The following is a 27005-nucleotide window of genomic DNA, read 5'->3' on the forward strand; positions in this document are numbered from 1 at the left end:
TAATGTTATTAATAACTCATCTGTATAAAAGTTTGGAATAACTTTTGTTAGCCTCTCTTTCACCAAATGAGAGTTCCATTCTGTTGTGAAATATTCTGCTGACATGTTCAATGTCAGTGTCAAATTCTGCTGATATGTTCAATAAAGGATAGTGCTCAGTGTGTTGCTGGATTTCTAATAGAGTGTAACTTACCTCCTGAAGCATTGATGCATATAGATCTCAAAGATTCAAAGAAACAGAACGTCCATCAATAAAGCAGGTGATTGTTCGGAAGGAAGATGTTACTTCAAAACTGGATGAAAAAAATAATGCCTTTCCTTGTCAAGTTAATATCAAACAGAAAATGCAGGTATGTACTTTTGTGGAAAGGGCTTTGGAATGTTTCTTGCACTAGGCTGTGAGCTCTGTGAGGACAAGGGCCCAGCCTTACTTATCTCTGAACCCTCAGTGGCCAGAATAGTGTCTGATGCACAGAAGCTCAGTAAATCACATTTGAATTCAGTTTATTTTTGGAAAGGTACTCTTTTTGAAAAGTTGGAAACTCGTTTGATATTGCTGAAATATTTATTTTTAAACAAGTTTTTCATAAATATCCTTAAAGTATAACTATTAATTGGATAATGATGTAGTGGGAAATTTGTTATGCTCTTCAAGGTTTTTTCATGCTAAGGAAGCTTTTTTTTTTTTGAGACAGCATTTTGCTCTTTGGTGCCCAAGTTAGATTGTAATGGCGCAATCTTGGCTGACTGCAACCTCTGCCTCCCGGGTTCAAGCAATTCTCCTGCCTCAGCCTCCCAAGTAGCTGAGATTACAGGTGTGCACCACCACACCTGGCTAATTTTTATATTTTTAGTAGAGATGGGGTTTCACTATGTTGGTCAGGCTAGTCTCAAACTCTTGAACTCAGGTGATCCACCCACCTCAGCCTCCCAAAGTGCTAGGATTACAGGCATGAGCCACCATGCCTGGCTTTAAAAAAAAATATTTTAATTATAAAAAAAAAATAGAGATGGAGTCTCACTATGTTTTCTAGGCTGATCTCACACTCCTGGGCTCAAGTGATTCTTGTGCCTTGGACTCCCAAAGTGCTGGGATTACGGGTGTGAGCCACCATGCCTGGCCCTAAGGAAGCATATTAAAAAAAAACAGTGTAATTGTAATTTAAATAAAATGAATCAGATACTTTCTAAATTTCTACGTTGTTGGATGTAACCCCAATTTTAACTTTAATAAGTATGAATTGGAAGTTTTTTCATAAGGAATAATATTTATAGCTTAATTATTGTAACATGCTAAATGTTTTTAGTGCATAGTCGAGAAACTTGAGCAGTGAAACTAACATTTTGACTTTCATCTGGAAATTCTAGAAACTATCCAATCAAGTTAGTTAGAATTAAAATTTAAAGTGAAAATGATGATTTAAAATGTGTATATTTTTTCTCCTCTTGTTGGTTTTCCTAGGAACTCAATAACGAAATAAATATGCAACAGACAGTGATCTATCAGGCTAGCCAGGCTCTTAACTGCTGTGTTGATGAAGAGCATGGAAAAGGGTCCCTAGAAGAAGCTGAAGCAGAAAGACTTCTTCTAATTGCAAGTAAGTGTGATGCACCTGAAAGAGTTCCAACAAATTTCTAACCAGGGAAAACTCATTTTGATAGTTAGAAATCTTTAAGTTTAGAGAAAGGGCTTTTCCTAGTCATCTGTTCCACTGGATCTATTTTTTGTTCTTGTTTTTATAAGGTTTAAGAACTCTATGTAAAACAAATTGTAGTTTGCATGAAAGGTAAAAGCAACCGAAAGGCATTTGAAGAAATGCAGTTGTGCAGATTGAATGAATGAATGGATGAATGAATGAATCTCTATTTATACACATGTACACCTACATTCTCTTTCTCTCTCTCTCTCCCTTCCTTCCCTTATCAATAAATAGCTAAAACAACTTCTGTGAATTTTGCTGTGAACGTATATGTGGTGATGATGGGGCATTTTGGGGTGGACAGATGATGCCACACATGAAAACTAGCCGAAAGTTGATGTATTAAATTATAAGGACTTGGTAAATGAGCAATCAAGGTTTTCCCCAACCACCTACCATGTTTTATAAAGATAGTGTTACTGATTTCGTCTTCACTATTACGTACAGTTTCCATATCAGTACGCTTTTTTGAATTTGCTCTCATTAGAAACAGTTACAATTTTAATATTTGGAATATTGCGTGTTTTACATAGCTGAGAAGAGAACACTTTTGATTGATGAATTGAATAAATTGAAGAACGAAGGACCCCAGAGGAAGAATAAGGCTAGTCCCCAAAGTGAATTTATGCCATCCAAAGGATCAGTTACTTTGTCAGAAATCCGCTTGCCTCTAAAAGCAGATTTTGTCTGCAGTACGGTTCAGAAACCAGGTATGGTGGTGATTTTTCTAGATGGTGTGTTAAATTATGAACCTCACCTAGATTGAATTGTACAGAATAGAAACAAGTAAATCATGCATAACAATGCAAAGTTTGTATCTTTGGCCTTTAGGTCCTTTTATTGAGATATAATAAAAATAAGAAAACTTCAGATATATATAGGGATACCAATCTACACAATAATGGACATTGCTCTTACTGAAAGTTTGAATATAAAGTTTTATTAAATGTTGGATACGGTTTTTAAAGTTCCTTTTAAAATTTTATTTGTGTGGAACACAAATTTTTTTGTGTGTGTTCTGGAATACCAAAGAAATAAAGGAATACTGAACTGATTTATACACAATTTATTTAAAAATATTTTTTTTTGAGGGGAAGGAGGGCTAGACATAGGTGAGAAGCAAATTTCAGGCATAGGGAAAGTGAATGGAGATTGTGAAAGGTTTGAGCACTTTTGTAGGAATAAGGTAATTTAGGTTCTAATTATTGATGTTATCTGATTTTGATGGGGTGTGGGCAGAAATTTATTGGTAATTTAGTATGCGTCTTGAGGTACGTGGTTATTAATGACAAATGGTGAAGAAATAGTTTATGTTTTTATTATAATTTATCTCTGAGTAACTTTTATAGAAATACAGTATTTTAATCTCAGTTTTGAAATGGGGTTTACATTGAGGCCAGGCATTCTGGGCCGTAGTGTGCTATTCCGATCAGGTGTTCACACTAAGTTCAGCATCAATATGGTGACCTCCTGGGAGCGGGGCACCACCAGATTTCCTAAGGAAGGGTGAACCAGCCCAGGTCGGAAATGGAGCAGGTCATAAGTAACTCCTGTGCTGATTAGTAGTGGGATCGTGCCTGTGAATAGCTACTGCATTCCAGCCTGGGCAACATAGTGAGACCTCATCTCAAACCATAATTTACCCTTTTGAGATATGTACTATTAGTTAAGAATTAAGGGTCATTAGGTAAAATTCAAAATCAGCAGAAATTGAGAAATGTGGAGTGAAATTATTTCAATTTACATAATAGGGAGAGACCTTGATGATGCTTATTTCAGGATTATACTGCCTACTTAAGTCTTATTTAGCTTTTTGTGTCTGGAAAGTTGATTTTAGTAATTTTAAAAATAAATTGTATATAAATCAGTTCAGTATTCCTTTATTTCTTTGGTATTCCAGAATGCTGATTAGCTAAATCTGATTTTGCTTGTGCTTACTATGTAATATGATTACTTCTTACAGATGCAGCAAATTACTATTACTTAATTATACTAAAAGCAGGAGCTGAAAATATGGTAGCCACACCATTAGCAAGTACTTCAAACTCTCTTAACGGTGATGCTCTGACATTCACTACTACATTTACTCTGTAAGTAAATCAGGCTTTTGATGATTCGAATGCATTTTTCTTTTTGTAGAGTTGATACAGTCTAAAGCATTCAGGTGGCATTTATAATCTTTGAAACGCATTATGCACATTCTTTTTATATTGACGAATAACCCATCTTTCAATTTGTTGCTTTAACTCATATGTTTCTATCCTTTTGTTGAATAGCACCTTTTTTCCACATGACTGTAGGTATTACATATTTTGAAATGATATATACATTAAACCTGGACCATAGATTTTTAACATATGCCTTAAATCTCATAATGTACTTAACATTCAGTCTTAATGAAAATACGTTTATATTTAGTGAAACATTTATTTTTAAATAAGAGTCAAAGTGCAGTTTGAAAAATAATTACTACTTTTATTATTGAAGATTGTGAGTTGTAAAACACGGAGGAAAATATTTTGGACTTGCATTATAGGGAAAAAATAGACTTCTTAACAATTTTTATTGACTTTAAAGTCATAGTGGATTCCTTTACTTAGAGTCTTGTAAGAGTATTTGTAGCATCATTTTTAATGGTGTGATTGAGGTTTTCTCTCAAGGTTTTACTTAATGCTTTATTTTTCCAGGCAAGATGTATCCAATGACTTTGAAATAAATATTGAAGTTTACAGCTTGGTAAGCTGATAAAGCCTTCTAAAATAATGAAGAGTATATTTTTCTTAACAATATCAGATTATAAATTAATTATACTTTGGGTTTGTGCGTAGGTGCAAAAGAAAGATCCCTCAGGCCTTGATAAGAAGAAAAAAACATCCAAGTCCAAGGTGAGAATTAAAGAAACCCAGTAAAAATATTTTCATCAGAAGTAATAGATATCATCATACCAGTTTTAATTTATGTACAACTTTTAATGATTAGGAAGTTTTTGGATCAGTTTCATGTTCCAATTTGTAGTTACTATGTTAAATAGGTATGAATACTGAAAATAAACTGAGTGATCATGATTCTCAGTATAAGTTCCTGATACACTCGGGCTAGATAATTCTATTTTCTCTACATTTACTTGGCAACTTTTATAACTGCTTAAAACTTTTCTCAAGACTTTTCCCTGAGCTCTCTTCTCTCTATGTTCTCTAAACCAGTACTTAATAATTATGTGGTCACTTTGCAAGCATAAGGTTGCTTTCCAGCCTTCCCAGTCTGTGTTCTTTTCTTAAGTCATCATTTTAAAAACTTTTTTTTTTAGCTCTAATGAAAAAGGACTAACAGTATAAGAAAGCCTTAATCAGGGACTCAAGTGTAATGTATTCATATTTAAGAATTAATTACTCAAGGACTCATGTGTAATGTATTCATATTTAAGAACTCATTCTTTTTTTTTTTTTTTTTTTTTGAGACGGGGTCTCGCTCTGTTGCCCAGACTGGAGTGCAGTGGCGCAATCTCAGCCCACTGCAACCTCCACCTCCCAGGTTCAAGCGATTCTCCTGCCTCAGCCTCCTGTGAAGCTGGGACTACAGGTGTGTGCCACCACATCTGGCTAATTTTTTGTATTTTTAGCAGAGAGGGGGTTTCACCATGTTAGCAAGGGTGGTCTCAATCTCTTGACCTCATGATCCGCCCGCCTCAGCCTCCCAAAGTGATGGGATTACAGGCGTGAGCCACTGCTCCCGGCTAAGAATTAATTATTTTCTATGTAGGAATTTCTCAAGGTTGGATAGTTTTACTTTCTGAGACATAATGTTTAATAAGAAATATATATAGTAAGCTATCTTTTCTTTTAGGCTATTACTCCAAAGCGACTCCTCACATCTATAACCACAGTAAGTAGAATTTTTGAGAAATTGAGCTTCCTTGAGAAATCTTCATCTTACCCATACAGTTTTAAATTGGTTAACCATTTCTGAACCTTGAGCACTGTGGAAAATTTTAACATGGACTAATGGGGGGAAATCCCTGTAATTTATGTAGGAAAAGTGTTTTCTGAAATGTATTTCTTATTGTGTTAAAAGAGATGAGTGATTCATATTTAAATCTTTGTATCAAATAAGGGAAATAACTTATGTTTCTTCTTCACACCTTTTTTTTTTTTTTTAGAAAAGCAACATTCATTCTTCAGGTGAGTGTATCTTGAACTATTTGAAACTTTAGAATAAGGTAAGGAATTAAGCACTTGCATATTTACATATATATAGGCCATCTTGATTTGTGAATGTTTACCTTGATCTCCTTTGGAATAATATTTTCTATGTGAGTTTCTTAGTAACAGGATTACTGGCCAGAGTAGGATGCAGTTTGGTTGCACCTTTGTTAGGTACCACCATAGAGGCACCAGTCATCATGTTATTCAGCTCTAGCAGCAGGTAGCATTACTCTTTACTTCAACTTCTATTGTTCTATAGATTTGTTTTGTGCTTTCCATACTGCAGATTTTACTTCTTTTAGCTTTACTGATCATAACTGGCATTGTATCATGTCAGAAATGCATCTTTCTAGTTCACTGGGAACTGGAATGCCGTTAAGCCAGGAAAGGCCTTCTTTAGAATGACTTTAGGCCTATCTTTTTCCAAAAGGAATTAGGATGGAGCTGGTTTCACTCACTTCCTTTAGGCTATTGGTCTCTTTCTTCTCTGTGGCGCAAGAGAGTTACTAAGAGACCTGTACAGAGATATTTTCTGCTGCTGATTTTGTCACCCTGCATTATAACTAGCACTGAAGTCTTTTCCATGTTTTTTATCGGGAAGTTGCTTTTTATGCATACATTTTTAGGTCTATATCTTTAAAAACACATCCATCCCAATTATTAAGGAGTGCTTGTACCTCTTTCATTAGGAAATAAGTTGATTTTTCCCCCCATATTTAAAGATGAAGGAAAATGAGGCAGTTTTTTTTTTCTCTGTGGCAGCTTAATTTTCTTCTACTGGGATTGGGTGAGGAATTGTTACTTATACTTAACAAAAGTCATTCTGAACTAAACTTAATTTCCTCGTTCTTCACAGTCATGGCCAGTCCAGGAGGTCTCAGTGCTGTGCGAACCAGCAACTTCGCCCTTGTCGGATCTTACACATTATCATTGTCTTCAGTAGGAAATACTAAGTTTGTTCTGGACAAGGTAATCCAACTTTACTTCTAAGGGTGTGGTGTTTTTTTTTTAATCTTAGAAAAATTAGCTCAATGGAAATGCCACAATGCTTTTAGGTATTTGAAATCTTTGACTGAAAACATATGTTCTTAGAATTGCACATTTTTGCTAGGTATGAGTGTACCTTAATTTTTTTTTTTTTTTTGTCTTGGAAGTATGTCTCCCTTTTAATAGTTAGAACTTCAGTGAATGCTTGCTTATTCTAAGTATCACTTCTGACTAAAGAAGTATTACTTCCTGCATTTAGATGTTAAGTTTATAATTTTAAAACATAATATCTTGCCTATTTCCATTTCTGTGTGTTTTTTTTTTGTTGTTGTTGTTTTGTTTTTGAGACAGGGTCTCACTCTGTCACCTAGGTTGGAGTGCAGTGGGCTGATCATGGCTCACTGAAGCCTCAGCCTTGCGGGCTCCCACCTTAACCTTCCAAGTAGCTGGGACTACAGGCGCGTGATGCCACGCCCGTCTAATTTTTATTATTGTTTTGTAGAGATGGGGTTTCATCATGTTGGCTAGGCTGGTCTCGAACTCCTGGGCTCTGGCCATCTGTCTGCCTTGGCCTCCCAAAGTGCTGGGATTATAGGTGTGAGCCACCTTGCCCGGCCAGCCTATTTGAACCTATATTTTGAAATGAACAATATTTTATGAATTTAGTTTTGACAAGATAGTGAAAGGTAGATTAACCTCTTAGAAAAGTACTTACGAATCTAAGAGATTTCCTTCTCATACTTCCCTTTCATATTAGAAGCTTCAAAAATCAGATCTGTGTTAACATCAGTATTGAGTCTTTTTTTCACCAAGACTATTTTAAGGAGTGAGACAACTAGAGGCAAATTTTATTTCTTGGGTTGACTTCTATATAATACAGTGATAATTTATATTATCATATGAGATTTCTGTAGTGAGAATATAGAGATGAAGAAGTGTAAAAATTAGAAGCCCTGGTTTCTAGTGTTTACCCTTAGTGATTTACTCTTTAACATTGAGCAAAGTCACCTCATCTCTCTAGGGTCTTGTTTTCCAGTACAGAAATATTAGGTTAGCCTGAAACAATCTAAAATTCTATGAAATGCTTTCTTTTAGCTGATGGACAAAAAGCAGACTGTATTTGAAGTTTTGATTACTATTAATGCATGAATGTGTTTTAACAAGTTAATTTAAAAAATTTTTGTAACTTTTTATTTAGTAATTGAGTTACTTTAACCAGTTGAGTGATCCTGGCTCTTTTTTTCTCTGTCTCTTATTTTGTCTGTTTTAGATAAATTATGATGTAAGAGAGCGAGAGCTACTGGGCTATTTGTTCCAGGAAAAGGTTGCCATTATTTTCTTTGCTTGAAATTAATGAGCTTAAAAATCAATCCTTAATTTTTGATCTACATATATTTTACTAACTATCTTTTTGTTTACTTTGAATAATTAAGGACATTATGTACATTATTCTATCATGAGACTCTTATAGATGGGTGTCTTTTTCTCCACTCTCAATACTTTAAAACCTCCTTTGAAAGTTTTCTATTTTTTCAATGCATGTTTGGTGTTTGGGTCTTTTTCCATATTCTTTCTTCTCTCTTATAGTTCATTATAATCCTATATTCACATCAATATTGATTTTTCTAGGTACAATTAGAATACCAATTAGTAACTATATTTAAAACTAAAAATTATTCAATATTTTTGACTTCCTGTATACTGGAAGAGCTATTGGTGATGTTTTAAATAAAAGCAGATTTTTTTTTTTTTTTTTTTTTTTTTTTGAGATGGAGTTTTGCTCTGTCACCCAGGCTGGAGTGCAGTAGCGTGATCTTGGCTCACTGCAACCTCCGCCTCCTGGGTTCAAGCGATTCTCCTGCCTCAGTGTCCCAAGTACCTGGGACTACAGGTGCATGCCACCACATCTGGCTAGTTTTTGTATTTTTAGTAGAGGCAGGGTTTCACCATATTGGCCAGGCTGGTCTCGTGCTCCTGACCTCAGGTGATCAGCCCTCCTTGGCCTCCCAAAGTGCTGGGATTACAGATGTGAACACTGTGCCTGGCCAAAAGTAGAAAATTTTTATGGTCTTAATTGGCTAATAGGTATATTGCTAGATAGACGACCCTTTGCTTGTTAATTTTGAAATTATAATACATTTAGCACTGAAATTATACTGAATATAATAATGTATTTTGGAAGACTTTTTAAAGTTTTTTTTTTGTTTTGAGATAGAGTCTCACTCTGTCACCCAAGCTGGAGTGCAGTGGCACGATCTCGGCTCACTACAGCCTCCATCTCCCAGGTTCAAGCAATTCTCATGCCTCAGCCTCCTGAGTAGCTGGGATTACAGGTGTGCACCACCATGCCCAGATAATTTTTGTATTTTTAGTAGAGACAGGGTTTCACCATGTTACCCAGGCTAGTCTTGAACTCCCAACCTCAGGCGATCTACTCGCCTTGGTCTCACAAAGTGCTGAGATTACAGGAGTGAGCCACTGCGCCCATCTAAAGATTTTTAATATTCTTGTAAAGGTCAGTTACAAACATTCTCTTGGTTAAAGAGATGCTAGTTAACAAAATGCTGGATGGTATTTTTTATTTTATTTTAAATTCTTAAAATAGGATTTGCAAATTAGATAACCATAAGAATTGGGATTTTACGAACTGTTTTTTACTCAGTATTGTCACATAGCCAGTTTCTACATATGTAAGAGATTTCATTAATCTCTAAAATGAAAGAGATTTCAATGACATATCTTAAATATAGACTGTTCTTTTAAAAACTTTTTTGGCTGCCATTTTGAATCAAAATGTCACATTTACAAATTAAAATTAAATTATATTCCCATTCACTTAACTCCTTTGAATTTATAACTTAAATAGCCAACCACATGATTGAGTGCAAAATCAAACCACTCAATTTAATTTGTTGTGTCTTTTACTCTCGAGACTCCTTCTCAGTCAGATACAGTACAATTTAGAAGTAAAATCTGGAACAAATTTTGTGCTTTTCTGAGTGAGGAGGGGAAGCAAATATTTGTTCCAATTGCCAGGGTTTGATGTAGGAGAATATTTAAAATAGTTAAGTTTGAATGGTCTTGAAGTTGGTGGGAAAAATTTAAGGCCTTCTATACTCATGTAATAATCCTATTTAATTGTCACTGAAAGAGTATACATGTCTTCCCTGCCTTATCAGATACTGTCAGTGCAAGGCAGTCTTGGTTTATTTTACTGGTGCCTTGACCAGTAATACAACAATCACAGGGGTTATCTGTGAGGTCCTTCCAGAGTGGAATTTCTGTTGAGGTTAATCCAGTTGGTTTGCTCTACGGATTTAGGACACCACTGTCAGTGGATTTCCATTTTATTTGAGGCTATTCAGATCTGATTTAAAGCCTGGCATCCTGGAATTTAAATTACAAATCTTAGTGAGTCAGACTTTCAAACCCTTTCTTTGAATAGGGAATCCAAAACAGTCATAGTTTTATTATACTATTATAGATAAAGGGAGAAGGATGTCCCAAAGTTCCTCTTCTGACTTAAAGGAACCTCATAGGTATTTATACCTTTTAGGAAATAGAAATGTCAATTTAAATATTATTAGAGCAAACAATTTTGAAGTAAAACAACCAATTAGGATTATACAGTTTTGGGATTGAAGAAAATGGTTAGGCATTCTGGTATGCCCTAAACTATCCAGTTTATACCTGTTGGCCTTGTGTAATTATTAATGGTGCCCCTTTCACCCTCAAAAATATCCCAGCATATAACACATTACACAGTCTCCCTGGCTGTAGGTTATATTTTACAGCTCTTAACATAATCTTTGAAGTGTGGATGTCTTAAAAGACTCCTTTGTTAAACACAAAACAGAATAGGATCATACATTTTCACACAAGTGTCCCTCCACACTCAACTAGGGGGAGGGGTAGTAAACTTGATGTTTTTGTGAATATTTTCAATTTACTTCTTTATCAGGACAAGCTTCTAACCAAAAATATTGTCTACTTTTCCTCAGCTACAGAGTAAGAGGGCACATTTTCTTCTCATTTTTCTGATTTTTGTTATCAGTAGCATGCGCTGTGCTAAACAATGGAATTCTGGTAAATAGCATTGAGAGGAAAGAGCCTAAGGAACTTAAAACTCACTGTAAGGAAAAGCAAAAAGGGAATTTTTACAAAATAGGCATATGATGTTTTGGTTCTGCATTGTGGATCGGTTTCAAATTTGGGCAGTTGGAGGTTCATCTCATGAAATTAGTCTACTGAAATTTATACTTTTTGTCTTAGAATTCCCCCTTTAAGTTATCTTTGCTATGTTAGAGGGTCAAATCATTGGAAACTAATTATACCAAAAACTCAAATTTAGACTTAACTAAGATTAATCCAGTTGGGATGCCATTCTTTTTCCCTGGGCAATAGAAATGACAGACACTTCCATCTTCCTTTCTATCTTGACTCAGAAGTCAATATTACTTTAGATATCTGTCTATCTATCTATCTATCATATATATAGTGTGTATATATATGTGTGTGTGTGTGTGTGTGTGTGTGTGTGTGTGTGTGTGTGTATATATGTTACCATTTTATTCTTGATTTCAGGGACAAATCATCGATGGAACCAATCCAGGCCTTGTATAACCAAAAGACTAGCAGTTGGCGTTTATCTTTTCCCTTCAAGGCTTGGGTGTTAGCAGCTTTATAGATAAGGGCAGTTCTGATCATAAACCCACTTACCTTTACACAAAACAGGAGTTAGCCTATCCCTTCTGCCTTAAATTCTGGTTCTCACTTCCTTGCTAATACATGTCCCTTGTGGCTTTCTTTTTTCTTTTTTTCCCCCCAGAATAGGGCACTTTTATCTGAATTAAAAATTTGTTCAGGTTGGGCACTGTAGCTCATACCTACAATCCCAACACTTTGGGAGGCCAAAGTGGGAGGATCGTTTAAAGCCAGAAGTTCAATACCAGCCTGAGCAACATAGATGATGAAAAAAGTTTTTTTTCATCAAAGAATGAAAAAATATTAGCTGGGTGTGGTGGTACGCACCTGTAGCCCTAGCTATTCAGAAGGCTAAGATGGGGGAATTGCTTGAGCCCAGAAGTTCAAGGCTGCAGTGAGCTATGATCACGCCACTGCACTTCAGCCTGAGTGACAGAGTGAGACCTTGTTTTGGAAAACAATATCAAAAAACAAACTTGTTCAGGCAGATATCCTTTTTCTTCATTGATTTTCTTAATGGTGTCTGGGAACTCATCTCCTGTCTCATTTGGTAGAAGCTGCTTCTTCTGTTGTATCTTGACATTTTTAAAGCCTCTTTCTAAAATTATCAAACCATCCTTTGCTGGCATTAAATATTCAAGTTGAAGATCCTTCACCTTCCTTTAATCCTATATTAGAGTCTATAGGTGTGTCTTTCTTATAGCAATCCTGCACTCACATAAAAACTGTATTTTCAATATAAGATCAAAATGTATTTCACAAAAAGTGCATCTTTATATTTGTTTACATTTCTCCTGACTGAATGGTGCCATGTACAGTCTGTGTAAGTTATAGAAAACGTTTGCCAACTCCTAGTCTACCATTTTGTTATTTGTTTTCTATTTGTTTCATCTGTTTTTTACTGCTTTGTTTTTCCTTTCCTGCCTTCTTCTGGATTAATTGAGTATTTTGGTAATCCTTTTTAATCTCCTCTTTTGGATTTTTTAGCTATACTTACCTGTTTTTGTTTTTGTTTTTTAAGGCGTTGGTAGGAAATAGTGTATGCATCCTTACCTTATTAAAGTCTATTTTGAAATACTGTTACACTGCTTCATGTAACTTACAATATGAACCTCACAACAGTATAGTTCATTTTCCCATCCCAGTATATTTTACTTCTTTGTTATAAACCGCACAATGCACTGTTGTTACTTTTTCTTTAATCAGTTTTTTTCTTTTTTAAGAGATGGGGTCTTGCTATGTTTTCCAGGCTGGCCGTGAAGTCCTGGGCTCAAGCCATCCACCTGCCTTGCCTCCCAAAGTGCTGGGGTTACAGGTGTGAACTACTGTGCCCAGCCTCTTGAATCAATTTTTAAAAGAAACTTTTATATTTTTATAAACTGGTCCTTATATTTACCATTTCTGGTGTTCTTCCTTCTTGTAGATTGAGAATTCCATCTGAAATCATTGTCCTGTCAAAAAGAACTGTCTTTATTATTTCTTGTACTATAGCTCTGCTGGAAATGAAATCTCTAGGTTTTGTTTGTCCAGAAATGTTTTTATATTGCCTTAATTTCTGAAGGATATTGTCACTGGGACTGCTAAGTTGACAGGTTTTTATCTTTTCAATTCTTTAAAGATGTTAATTTATTGTTTATGGCTTTAATTGTTTCTAATAAGAAGTCAGCCAGCCATCATTCTTTTCTGTTTTTTTATTTTGCATTTTTAACGGTTTGATTTTAATGTGCCTACGTGTAGTTTTCTTTGTATTTATCCTGTTTGGTTTCACTGAGCTTTATGATCTGTAATTAGTTGTTTTATAAGTCTTAGCAAATACTCAGCCATTGTCTCTTAAAGTTATTTCTTCTGCCCTGCTCTCTCCTTTCTGAAACTCCAGTTAATGTAGACTATTGACTATTTTTCTACAGGTCTGTGACATTCTTTTTGGTTTTCATTTAATTCTTTTTTCTTTGTGCTTCATTTTTGATGGTTTCTATTTATCAGTTCTTCAAGTTCACCTATTTTTTTCTTGATGTGATCTAGGCTTTGAAGCCTAGCCAATGCATTTTTAAATTCAGATTTTTTTTTAGTTCTGAAATTTTCATTTGGATCTTTTTTTACGGTTTCAATTTCTCTGCTGAAGTTCTCCATTTTCTCACTAATTTTTCTCCATCTCTTTTCATCTAAATATTTTAATGTTGTATAAATGTTTTTGTTTTCTAATTCTAACGTTTAGGTCATCTGTGGATCTGCTATTGACAGGATTTTTTTCCCTTGATAAGCTCCATGTTTTCCTACTTTTTCACGTCTTATAATTTTTTAACTGTAGGCCAGATATTATATTATAAAAGAACAGTAGAGACTGAAATAGGTAATACCTTGTTCTTTTGTCTTTCAGACAGTATAGATTAGGGACTGGTCTCTTACGTAATCAGAAACTGAGCTGAAATTAGGCTATGGATAGATTTGGTTCAAGTTTTGTTTTAAATGCTTTGAGAATGGTTTCAGGCCCCACCTTTGAGCAGAACTTTGAGATCTAAGTACTGCACGTCTACAAGATTTCTCTCTGCTTTTTAGACATGTCTTCAACCATCACTTCTCAGCAAAATTCCTGTTGGGGAGAATTGGCAGGTAGGGAGAGCTAGCTCTGCCTCTGCTTCTTGAGATGCCTGTCTACCTCAGCCCGTGCTCAACCATTGAAGGCTCAACTGGTTTCTCCTTTTCCCTGCAAAATTTGTTGCTTATGGCAAGGTTGCTCCTCTGCTAAGTTGCTAAGAATATTTTCTTACATGTTTAGGTTCCTTTTCTTTAAAAATACTTCTTTTTGGCCAGACACAGTGGCTCATGCCTGTAATCCCAGCACTTTGGGAGGCCGAGGCGGCTGGATGACTTGAGGTCAGGAGCTCAAGACCTGCCTGGTCAACATGATGAAACCCCATCTCTATTAAAAATACAAAAATTAGCCAGGTGTAGTGGTGCATGCCTGTAATCCCAGGATTACAGGAGAGGCTGAGGCGCGAGAATTGCTTGAACCTGGGAGGCGGAGGTTGCAGTGAGCCAAGATTGTGCCACTGCAGCCTGGGTAACAGAATGAGACTCTGTCTCAAAAACAAACAAACAAACAAAAAACACTTGTTTTTGTTGTGTAAATGGACATGCATGAAAAATCACCTATAGCAACAGAAAGCATATCATTGGTTTCCTGGAGATGGGAATACAGGGAGGCAGGATTATGGGAGGGAGCTTTAGAGGGTGATGGAAATGTTCATTATTATGATTGTGGTCAAGGTTTCATGGGTTATAATATACATATATCAAAATTCATCAAACGCTACACTTTAAATATGTTCAATTTATTGTACTCAATATGGTTGTAAAAAGATTATGTTCAGTTAATTATAGACACCTTAAGTGTAGCATTCAGTGAGTTTTAACAAATGAATACACCTATATAACCAAAACCTAGTCAAGATAAGGGACATTTCCATCACTCCCATCTAGTCAATCCCAACCACTACAGGCAACCATTCTTCTCATCTCTGTTTTCACCCTAGATTCGTTTTGCTTGTTCTTGAGCTTCATTTATTGTTTTTATTTTTTATTTTTATCTTTTAAAAAAGAAAATAGAGATGCGGGGGAGTCTCACTATGTTGCCCAGGCTGGTCTTGAACTCCTGGGCTCAAGCGATCTTGCCTCAGCCTCCCAAAGTTCAGGGATTACACATGTGAGCCACCATACCTGGGCGTGAACTTCATTTAAGTGGAATCAAAGAATGTGTACTCTTTTGAATCTAATTTCTTTTGCTCAGCGTGATGTTTTTAAGATTTATCCATGCTGCTGTTTATGTTAGTAGTTCATTGTTTTCAAAAAATAATGTATTGAAATGAAATTCATGTAACCAAAGTAACGATTTTAAGGTAAACAATTCAGTGGCATTTAGTACATTCACAATGTTGTTCAAAATACGTCTGTCTAATTCGAAATATTTTTATGTCTCTAAAAGTAAAAAGTCTTACTCATTAAGCAGTCTTTGCCCATCTTCCCTCCCCCGAGCCCCTGACAACCATCAATCTGCATTTGGTTTCTATGGACATATCTATTCTGTATATGTCATATAAATGGAATCATCATACAATATGTAACTTTTTGTGTCTGGCTTATTTCCCTTAGTGAAATGTTTCGGAAGTACATCCATGATGTAGCGTGTATTAGAACTTCATTTCTTTTTATGGCTGAATAATATTCTATTATATGTATATACAGCATTTCATTTATCTGTTCATTCATTGATAGATATTTGGGCTGTTTCCGCATTTTGCCTATTGTGAATAGAGCTGCTTTGAACATGTGTGTGCATGATTTGAGTACCTGTTTTCAGTTCTTTTGTACGTATACATAGGATATACATAGGAGCAGAATTGTGGGATCATGTGATAATTATTTTTAGGAACCGCTAAACTCTTTTTCAAAGCATCTAGACCATTTGATATTTCTACCATTAATGTGGGTTCCCATTTTCCTACATCTTTTCCATTGTTTATTTTCTGTTTGTTTTATTTTTAAATTATAACCATCCTAGTGGGTGTGAAGTGGTTCCTCATTGTAGGTTTGATTTGAACTTCCCTAATGACTGTTGATGTTAAATGTCTTTTCATGTGCTCATTGGAAGATAAAATGTGTATCTTTGAAGAAATGTCTATTCAAGTCCTTTGCCAAATTTTCAGTTTGGTTTGTCTGAGTTGTTTTAGTTGGGTTGTCTTTTTGTTACTGAGTTGTAAGAGTTTTCTTTGTATATTCTGGATATTATCAGATATATAATTGACAAATATTTCAAACCATTCCATAGACTGTCTTTTCACTTTCTTGATAAAGTGCTTTGATGTGCAAAGGTCTATAATTTTTTTTATTGTGGTAAATAATACATGGTATTTATCTTTTGAAGAAATTTTTAAGTATACAGTGAATTATTGTGAACTATAAGCATTATGTTATATAGCAGATCTATAGAATTTTCTTCATTTTGCATGACCGAGATTCTATACTCGTGGAACTGCAGCTCCTCATATTCTCCTCCCCCCTCCCTGGCAGCCACCACTGTAGTTTCTGCTTCTATGAGGTTGGCTACTTCAAATTAGATTTCATATGTTGCTTTTCAGCCTTTTGGATAAGGTCAAATGTAGATACTTCATGATAAGTGGAGTCGTGTAGTGTTTGTCTTTCTCTGACTAGCTTATTTCATTTAGCATAATGTCCTCAAAGTTTGTTCATGTTGTAGCATATGACAGGATCTCCTTTTTCTATGCTAAAGAATTTTTCATTGTATGTATGTACCGCATTTTTTTGGCCTCTTCATTTATTGATGGGCACTTAGATTATTTCCATCTCTTAGCTATTGTGAATAATGCTGCAATGAACGTGAGAGTGCAGATAGCACTTCAAGAACCCATTTCAATCCTTTTGATAAATACCTGGAAGTGGGATTGCTGGGTTATATGGTAGTTTTATTTTTTCATTTTTTTTTTTTTGTGGAACCTCTGTAATGAAAGGTTTTTAATTCTGGTGAAGTCTAATTTATCTATTTTTTTCTCATGTTGCTTGTGCCTTTGGTATCATATCTGAAAATCCATTGCTAAATCCATGATCACAAAGCTTTACCTCTATGTTTTCTTTCTAAGAGTTTTATTTTATTTTATTTTTAAAATTTTTTTTCGAGAGTTTCACTCTTGTTGCCCAGGCTGGAGTGCAATGGCACAATCTTGGCACACTGCAACCTCTGCCTCTGGGTTCAAGTGATTCTCCTGCCTCAGCCTCCCGAGTAGCTGGGATTACAGGCATGTGCCACCATGCTGGCTAATTTTTGTATTTTTAGTACAGATGGGATTTCACCACGTTGAAGGTGAAATCCCTTGAAGGCCAGGCTGATCTTGAACTCCTAACCTCAGGTGATTCACCCGCCTCAGCCTCCCAAAGTGCTGGGATTACAGGCGTAAGCCACCGCGCCCAGCCTTTCTAAGAGTTTTATAATTTTAGCTCTCATACTTAGGATATTATCCATTTGGGTTTAATTTTTATAAATGGTATGAGGTGAAGGTCCACCATCACTCTTGGTGGGTATGGATATCTAATTTTCTCTGCACCATTTTTTGAAAAGGCTGCTCTTCCGCTTTAAATGGTCTTGGCATCCTTGTCAAAAATCAGTTGGCCATAAGATGTATGGGTTTATGTCTGGTCTCTCAATTCCATTTCTTTTGTCCATATGTCTGTTCTTATGCCAGCACCACACTGGTGTTTTTGATTTTGTTTCTTTGAGACAAGGTTTTGGTCTTTTGCCCAGGCCAGAGTGCAGTGGCATGATCATAGCTCACTGCAACCTTAAACTTTTGGACTCAAGTGATCCTCCTGCCTCAGCCTTCCAAGTAGCTGGTACTACAGACATCTGCCACTACATCTGGCTAATTTTTTCATGTTTAATAGAGACGAGGTCTCGCTATGTTACCCAGGCTGGTCTTGAGCTCCTGGGTTCGAGTGATCCCCACTCCTTGGCCTTCCAAAGTGCTGGGATTACAGGCGTGAACTACCATGTCCAGCCAGCCCACACTGCTTTGATTACCAAAGTTTTGCGTTACGTTTTGAAATTGGGAAATATGATTCCTTCAACTTTGTTCTTAATTTTCAAGATTGATTTGGTTGTTTGGGGTCTCTTGCAATTACATATGAATTCAAGGACTGGCTTTTCCATATCTGCAGTTTATTGTTCTTTATTGCTGGGTGGTATTGTGTGGTGTGAATTTACAGGTTGGTTTATCAGTCTCTTATTGAGTATATTCTCCTGTTGATGGAGAATAGATAAACCCAAATATTGTCTTCTGTTTTCTTTCTCACATTAACTTGAGACTTAGGGCTTTTGGTTTTGTCAAGCTTTACGTTAAATGAATTTATTCTTCAAAAGTATTTGTTGGTAAGGAACCAATGGCTTTTTGGCCATGTCTTTTATATTCCAACTTTAGAAAATGCTCTGTTTTCAAGTTGTAATAGTCTCTGTTCATGATTTATACATGATTTATCAAGAAAAATCACACTTTGAACCTGTTTTGCAAATAATTTACCTGTTTTCTTTGCAGGTCCCCTTTTTATCTTCTTTGGAAGGTCATATTTATTTAAAAATAAAATGTCAAGTGAATTCCAGTGTTGAAGAAAGAGGTTTTCTAGTAAGTAACATCACTTAGTCTTTAACTTCCTTTTTTCCATTTTGTGAAATACAGACTTGTTTCCCATAGGAATGAAATCCTTTGTGATTAAGTAATAAGTTGGTTCAGTAAAGATTTGTTTTATGTCCTTTATATGCCAATCACTGTGCTGCCATTGGAATGTAAAAGGCCACAAAAAATAATTCCTCTGCTCATGAGCTTTTAGTTTAGAAGAGAGAAATACAAATGAACAGACAAGCACAATATAATACTCTAATAGGAGAAAACAGGGTGCATCGGTGTCAATTGGTGGGACACCAGGTCTTGACTGTGTGTGGGGTGGGATAAAGGGAACTGCTGAGAGAAGTAATTTCTAAACTGAGTAAGTTAATCCGAGAGAAAGATGAGAAGTGCTGCAGATAGGGGGAGAATGTACAGTGGCTTGAAGGGCCCTTCTTTGTCACTCCTACCCAAAGAAAAGAAGAATGACACATGCAGACAGTGGAAGGTATTTCAGGATAGCTAGAGCTTAGAGTTTGAGTGCATGCATGTGATTGGTGGGTGGGGAATGAGGAGGAAAGTGTGGTTAGGGGAAATGGGGCAAGAGTTCAAGGGCCTTTTAAAGAATTTGGACTTTATCCTAGAGTCAGCGAGTTACTCTTATAGGATTTTAAGCAGAGGAAATTATCCAACTTGGGATTGAGAAAATCATTCTGACCAATGTGGAAGGCAGATTGGAGAATGACAACCCCGAAGAAGACTAGTCAGTTCCCACCAATGTGGGAAATTTTAATGAGTTAAGTTTTACATGATTTGAATTTTAGATGCCTGGAAACATGTGTGAAAGTTCTGGGTTTGGAGCTCAAGACAGACATTTAGTAGAGGTAAAGATGTGGATATCTGCAGCATGGGGAAGCCCAGGGCAAGTGAGGGAAGCAGAGCCAACTCACTGGAGGAGTGCCAGCATTGAAAGGACAGATGGAAGGAAGGAAGCCTCAGAGGAGACTGCAGGGAGAGAAACGGAGAATCTAGCCTCATGGTTGTCAATAGAAGAGAACATTGAAAGGAGGGAGTGGTTAAGTTAGATCAGATTCTGTTAGGACTGTTGGACTTATTATTGGGTGATCATTCTGGCGCAGGTGAGGGCAGATGCTAGACTGCAAATGGGTCCAGAGTGAGTGGGAGATGAGGAATGAGCACAGGAGCTTGGAAACTCTTGGAAACACTTTGGCAGTGAAGGAGTAAGGAGAGAAGAGTGTTGTGCTTGCAGAGGTATGTAGGGTGAAAGGAGGATTTTGTCAACATTTTGTTAAGATGGGAGAGACGTAAGCGGCTTTAAATGTAGATGGGTAGCTTCTAATAGGGCCAAAGAGATTGAAGATAGAGGCCATGGGGGACCTGATCTAGGGCTTATGGGGTAATTCATAGAGCAAGGTCATGAGAGTGGGAAGAATTAAGCCCAAGCCACAATTCACAGGATTTATTTGATACAGAATTTACAGTTTTCTCATTATCAGAGGAGGAAAGTATGTGTGTAGAATGCATAGAAGATTGTGAGTATGGTACAAGAAGTAGAGAAAATCCACTTGCTTTGGTGTTCTCTGTGAAGCAAGAACTTGAATGATGCAAGGGATGTTACAAGTCAGTTTGTAACTGCTGTCAAAGGTTCAGAAAGAAGAGCTAGATAGTAAGGAAAGCCCGGTGGTCTAAGTAACTGTAGCCGACTTCCCAAGGATTGGGAATTGCTACTTATTAACAGTATTTTTTCCTTCCTTATTAGGTTTTATCACATATAAATCCAGCAGGTGGCACTAGATAGTCTTGGAAGAGTGTAAATTTCTGACTTGAAGGCAGTGTTTGCCTAATGACCTTTTCTTTTCATGTAAACATTTTTATATTTTATTGTCGATGCCTTTAGCAATGGATAGGCTCTGTTAAGATAGCTGGTCCATTTGCATATAACGTCTCACCTAATTAGTTTTTTAGATGGGCTCTTAACGAGCTTATTAGATCTCTTCAAGTTTACTCTGTCTTGAATCCTGTAGCCCATTCTTCTCACATCCACACTTACAAAAATGTAGTAAGAAAGAGCTCTGGATTCCCCGACATAACTTCTGTCCTCTGCCTAAACATTGCATTTTAATTGCCTCTACGCCCTATAAAAAATTAGAGGTAGTAATGGAAATGTAAGCTCCTCAGCTCAGCTTCCTTTCCTGATGTGCCAGGGCTGCCCTGGAGGAGGGCGACTCCAACCAAAGAGACAGGTAAGTGGTTCTGACAGGGTGCCGGGCTAGCTCTGCCTCCACTGAGGAGCAGCAAGAGGCAGGCGCTCCGGATTGGCAGCCAGAAGTTTCCATTTTTGTGGTCTGTGTGATGTCACTTAATTTCCTTGGCCCTCTGTTTCCTCAGCTATAGAAATGAAAAGGCTGTCCTTTTCTTATTCCTCTCTGATTATAGTAGGATGTCATAATAGCTGGTGTTAATCTTGTTTATCAAAAGTTACCTTGTCTGTTTATTACCTTTATGATGTCAACGGTGAACATTAACACAGGAGGGAGCTGGTGAGTGATTTGTGTTAACTTGTGCTTGAAATAACAATATTCCTTTCTTTCTTCCTTGGGGAGCTGTAAGCAGTGTTGCCTAGAAAAAGGCTGCTTTGGGAGGAAAATGGAAGGATTAGGGGAGGAGGAAAAAGGTGAGGCAGGAGAGCATATGGTTGGAGCAAGCCAATTGATCTGAGGTGTCAATCTAGCTTGGTAACATTTGCTCCCACACATCATGGCCAGAAATTAGACTCTTGATTCAAGCCACCTTTTGGGAAATTTACATAAAACAGTGAATTGAGAAGGGTGTATATCCTATTGTCATAGGGTTGGAGTAAGGACTAGTTGAGATAATTTAAAAATACTTAGAGGAGTAGTTGAGATAATTTAAAGATATGCTTAGAATGGTTCCTCACAGCAACAACCAAGTAATACTAGTTTATTCTTAGCTTCTCAACAATCAGAGAAGTAAAGTTGGAATATGAAGGTAATCTAAAATCAAACGCCAAGATGCCTTTGGATCATCTGTATCAGAGGGCAGCACAGCAGCCCTCACTGACTGTTTTTATAGTCTTTGATTGGAACATAGGCTGATCTGCTTACTTAGCATCTGTGGCTGCTTCTGTGCCACAGCAGCTGAGCTGAGTAGCTGTGGCAGGGACCGTATGGCCCAAAGTCTAAAATATTTACTCTCTGGCCCTTATAGAAAAGGTTTCCCTGATCTACAGCATTGTTATGTTTTTACCTTGCTTTGTTCTTTAACACAGAAGTTCCCAGATGAATGTTGTTTTTTTTATTTTTATTTATTTATATTTTTATACATTTTTTTGAGATGGAGTCTCACTCTGTCACCCAGGCTGGAATGCAGTGACGCGATCTTGGCTCACCGTAAGCTCCATCTCCCGGGTTCATGCCATTCTCTTGCCTCAGCCTCCTGAGTAGCTGAGACTACAGATGCTCACCGCCACGCCTGGCTAATTTTTGTATTTTTAGTAGAGATGGGATTTCACTGTGTTAGCCAGGATGGTCTCGATCTCCTGACCTCGTGATCCGCCCGCCTCGGCCTCCCAAAGTGCTGGGATTACAGGTGTGAGCCACTGCGCCTGGCCTTTTTGTTTGTTGTTTTTTTTTAATTAAAAGTGAGGGCTTCTATATAGATTAGGGCTCTGTTATGACTATAACTAAAAAATAATGGGGGAAAAACTCTTAGCTTCTACTTACCCTGTTTAAGTGGAAGTGCTTCCGTGGAAAAAAACCAGATGTTATTAGTTGCCTATTCTGGAGTCCTGTTTCTAGCCAACACTACTGCCTTGCCTACCTTTAGCATATAGCTAGCATTCCTAAGGACAAACGCCTGATGGCAGGGAGGCACCACTTCAAGCGTGTCTCACGGCCCAGCGGCGGGCTTGGAGTTGTGATGTTTATCATGGTTATTGACCAAGGCCTATGATCATAAGTTAACTCTTTTCTAATCCTGTTAGAAAACTTGATCTCCTGAATAAAGATTAAATGCCAGTCTTGCATATTAAGATAGGTTTAACTTAATATGTTATCATTAGTTTTTTAAAATATATAAGGTATGGTAATTTTGTATTATTAATTCTCCAACACTTGAGGCATTTCTGTTGTTTAAGGAGCATTTGGTTAGGGACACTATACTTTTTAAAAGTCTAAAAGTAGGTAGAGGTATTTAATTTAGGGTTGATATCTGAATGTTTTTAAATGCTTGTAGATGATGTTGAAGTAAATTTCTGATATGAATAATCAGTGATTTTTATTACTAAGATAAAAGACATGATAAAAAACATACAAATAGGTTTTGAGATATGAAATATGTCAACATACTACAGTTAGTGTACAGAATCAGCATTTCATTGTTAGGACATTTTCCTCAACTTTCTAAAGCCAGCATTTCAATTGACTTTTCCAGACCATATTTGAAGATGTTAGTGGTTTTGGTGCCTGGCATCGAAGATGGTGTGTTCTTTCTGGAAACTGTATATCTTATTGGACTTATCCAGATGATGAGAAACGAAAGGTAATTTAAATAGTACTGTTTGGTGGTGAAAGCCCTGATTGACTTTCGTGTAGTGTTCATGCAAATGTTCCCTCTGGCCCCCATCACTCACCCAAATTAATAACCCTTTTTGTGTACTCACTAAGCCATTAAAAATGTTCTTGTTGGCCAGGCGCAGTGGCTTACGCCTATAATCCCAGCACTTTGGGAGGCCAAGGTGGGCAGATCACCTGAGGTCAGGAGTTCGAGACCAGCCTGGCCAACATGGCGAAATCCTGTCTCTGCTAAAAATACAAAAATTAGCTGGGTGTGGTGGCAGGTGCCTGTAATCCCAGCTACTCAGGAGGCTGAGGCAGGGGAATCTCTTGGATCCAGGAGACCAAGGTTGCAGTGAGCCGAGATCACGCCACGGCACTCCAGCCTGAGCGACAGAGCAAGACTCCATCTCAAAAAAAAAAAAAAATGTTTTTGTTGTAGGTGTGTGTGTGTGTGTGTGATAATCCTTTAAAATTTTTATATCCTATCCATTCCCTATGATTTGACCACTCTTAAAATACCTTAACATGTATATTTTTCCTTCTTTTCTACTGGATGTTTAATTATATTTTTTGTTGACATTTGAAGTTGGAAATGTTTTAAATTTAATTTTTTATCTTGTTAGTTAGGATAAAACAGTAATGGAAACCCACCCACAGGAACAATGGTTTGTATTTTGTTTCTAAAATTTAATAATAGGATTTTGTGTAACATATCATGTTTTTAAAGAAGTTAATATCATTGCCCAAGTAACATTATTTATTATCCCCAAACTGGAAAATAGAAATAAGCAGAATTAAAAAGGAAAATCATCCATAATAGACATAGCTATTGTTCATATTTTGGTTAGATATGTTTTCAAACTTTTAAAATGTATAATATATAATAATTATTCATTTATGAATCTTTTTAAAAGGAAAAGCATGCTTTTTATAATCTGATTTTTTACTTGATAAAATATTCTAACATCTTTCAGCATCAGTAAAGATAAGTCGAATGCTGTGTTGGATAGCTATGTGTGTTACACTGTAGTCATTACAATTATTAATATTTTAAAAATTTGTGAAATGTTTGAGACATCCAAAAGGGCGTAAAATAATTTCATCAACCTCTGTGTTATTATTCCAGTTGAAGCTCCCCATGTAATTCTCTCTCCCGCAGAGATAACTTCTACCCTAAAATTGTTTATTGTTCCCATGCACTTATTTAAATTTTTACTATACAGATTGAATATCCCTTATTCATAATCCTTGGGATTTAGAGGTGTTTCAGATTTGGGATTCTTTTTTTTTTTTTTCAGATTTTGGAATATTTGCATTATACTTGCCAATTAATTATCTCCTAATCCAAAAATTCAAAATCTGAGATGCTCCAATGAGCATTTCCTTTGAGCATCATGTTGACTCTCAAAAAGTTTTGGATTTTGGAGCATTTCAGATTTCAAGATTTTCAGATTTTGGATGTTTAACCTGTACATGTATATAAACAATATATGTTGCTGCAATTGCATGTTTTTAAACATTATACAGATAATAACATATTGTATGTATTATTCTGCAACTTGCCTTTTTTGGGTCAGTATGGTTTGTGAAATTTGTCTGGGGTGGTATGTGTAGCTTTAGATTGTCCCCTCTTCTCTGTATAGTATACTTTTGTAAGAGCACATTACAATTTATCCATTCTCCTGTTTAGAGACCCTTAGATTATTTCTAAATTGTTGTATACAGACAATGCTGCTGTGATTCACTTTCTTCTCAGTTTGTTTTGGTTTGTACCTTTTACAGCCCACATGCAGGAAGATTTAGTTTCTTGTACACATGGATGAGAGTTCTTTTTTGAATGTTACCTAGTAGCAGAATTGCTGGGTTGTAGGGTTTGCACATCTACAACTTGATTTTGTCAAATGAGTCTCAAAAGTGGTTGTACGATTTTCCATTCCCACCAGGAGTATTTGAAAGTTCTCAGCTTTTCGTATTCCCACCAACACATCATATGTCAGCCTTTTAAACTTCCATCAGTATGATAGATGTGAAATATACTCTCATTTAAAAAAATTTTGTATCTTCTTGATTACTAGACTAAGTATCTTTTCTAAGCATAAGAGTGTGTATGGCCATTTATATTTTCTCTCGTATGAACTGATTGTCTCTATATTATTCATTTTAATATTTTTTGATGCATTGCAATTATATTTCCCTAGTCTTAGGCCTGGCGTATCTTTTAATTTATCTTTATAGTGTCTTTTCATGCACAGACTTTTCTAATGTTAAGGTAATCAGACCTGCTAGTCTATTGCTTTGTGCTTTTTAGGGTCTAATTTAAGAAACTATCCTTATCCTGGAGTCAAAGATTTCTTTTATACCTCTTTCTAAAGTTACAGAGTTTTATACTTCACATTTAATTTCCCTAGAATTGATTTTTTTTTTCATCTGAATAACCAATTGGGCCAGCATCATTGAATGGTTTGTTCTTTCCCCACTGTGTTAGGCCATTCTTGCATTGCTATGAAGAAATACCCAAGACTGGGTAATTTTTAAATTGGCTCCTGATTCTGCAGGCTGTACTGGAAGCATGATGCTGGCATCTGCTTAGCTTCTGGGGAGGCCTCAGGGCGCCTTTACTCACAGCAAAAGGTGAAGTGGGAGCAGGTACATCACATGGTAAAAGCAGGAGCGAGCGAGTGAGCAAGTGAGCAAGGGGAGGTGCCAAACATTTTTAAACAATCAGTTCATGCGAGAACTCATTCACTATTGTGAGGACAGCACCAAGGGGATTTCTTGAGAAATCCACCTGCATGATCCAGTCACCTCCCAGTAGGCCCCACCTCCAACACTGGGGATTACAATTCAACATGAGATCTGGGTGAAGACAAATATCCAAACTGTATCATTCACTGATCCACAATGCCATTTCTCATGTGTATCAAGATGTCATTATATGCGTAGGTTTATTTTTAGGCTCACGGTTCTGTTTCCTTTGGTCTGTTTCCCTATCCCAATCTCAATGACCGTAGCTTTAAAATAAATCTTCATGTCTGCTAAGGCCGGTCTCCTAACTTATGGAGTAATGTATAGTAGTTCCCCCTTATCCTTAGTGGACGCGTTCCAAGACCGCCAGTGAATGCATGAAACCATAGATAAGTACCAGACCCACTTGCCATCAGTCATAACACGTTTCTGTTGATGTCTTACACCCACAAATTTAATGCCTTTTGTATTTTAATTAAGCACTTACCATTTACTGTGGTGGTAACTTTTGCAGTTGGAGATGTGACAACGAAACTAGCATGAATTTCTTTTTCTTTCCTCACAATTTCATGGATAGAAGATTTATTCTTACTGTAGATCTTGACAACCTCAGCATACGACTTTTTTTCTTTCCTTATTAAGTTGAAGACTTTCACCTTTTCACTTAAAGGAAGCACTTTATGGTTTGTCTTTGCATATCTACTCTTGCACTTTGGGGACCTTATTAAGTCAGATAGGGGCTACTTGAACACAAGCACTGCATACTACAGCAGTTGATCTTTTTTTTTTTTTTTTTTTTTTTTTTTCTGAGACAGAGTCTCGCTCTGTCGCCCAGCCTGGAGTGCAGTCGCGGGATCTCGGCTCACTGCAAGCACCGCCTCCCGGGTTCACGCCATTCTCCTG

General features: G+C 36.6%; 1 protein-coding gene across 8 annotated transcripts in view; it reads left to right on the plus strand.

The window, feature by feature from the left end:
• ANLN (anillin, actin binding protein) overlaps window positions 1-27005 on the plus strand; it is a 63804-nt gene that overhangs the window by 30548 nt on the left and 6251 nt on the right. For 4 of the 8 annotated variants that reach the window (XM_009452893.5, XM_009452894.5, XM_009452895.4 and 1 more), the window contains 12 exons: window positions 203-350; window positions 1463-1598; window positions 2234-2410; window positions 3664-3790; window positions 4388-4436; window positions 4529-4585; window positions 5544-5582; window positions 5857-5878; window positions 6759-6871; window positions 8160-8213; window positions 18694-18780; window positions 23233-23340. In XM_009452893.5, coding sequence (XP_009451168.2) covers window positions 203-350; window positions 1463-1598; window positions 2234-2410; window positions 3664-3790; window positions 4388-4436; window positions 4529-4585; window positions 5544-5582; window positions 5857-5878; window positions 6759-6871; window positions 8160-8213; window positions 18694-18780; window positions 23233-23340 — 1117 coding nt within the window. The remainder of the gene's footprint in view (window positions 1-202; window positions 351-1462; window positions 1599-2233; window positions 2411-3663; window positions 3791-4387; window positions 4437-4528; window positions 4586-5543; window positions 5583-5856; window positions 5879-6758; window positions 6872-8159; window positions 8214-18693; window positions 18781-23232; window positions 23341-27005) is intronic. The other 4 variants (XM_001169875.7, XM_024357789.3, XM_003950984.4 and 1 more) reach the window with 1 other exon arrangement.

Source organism: Pan troglodytes, chromosome 6 (genome assembly GCF_028858775.2).
Source record: "Pan troglodytes isolate AG18354 chromosome 6, NHGRI_mPanTro3-v2.0_pri, whole genome shotgun sequence".
Lineage (NCBI taxonomy): Eukaryota > Metazoa > Chordata > Mammalia > Primates > Hominidae > Pan > Pan troglodytes.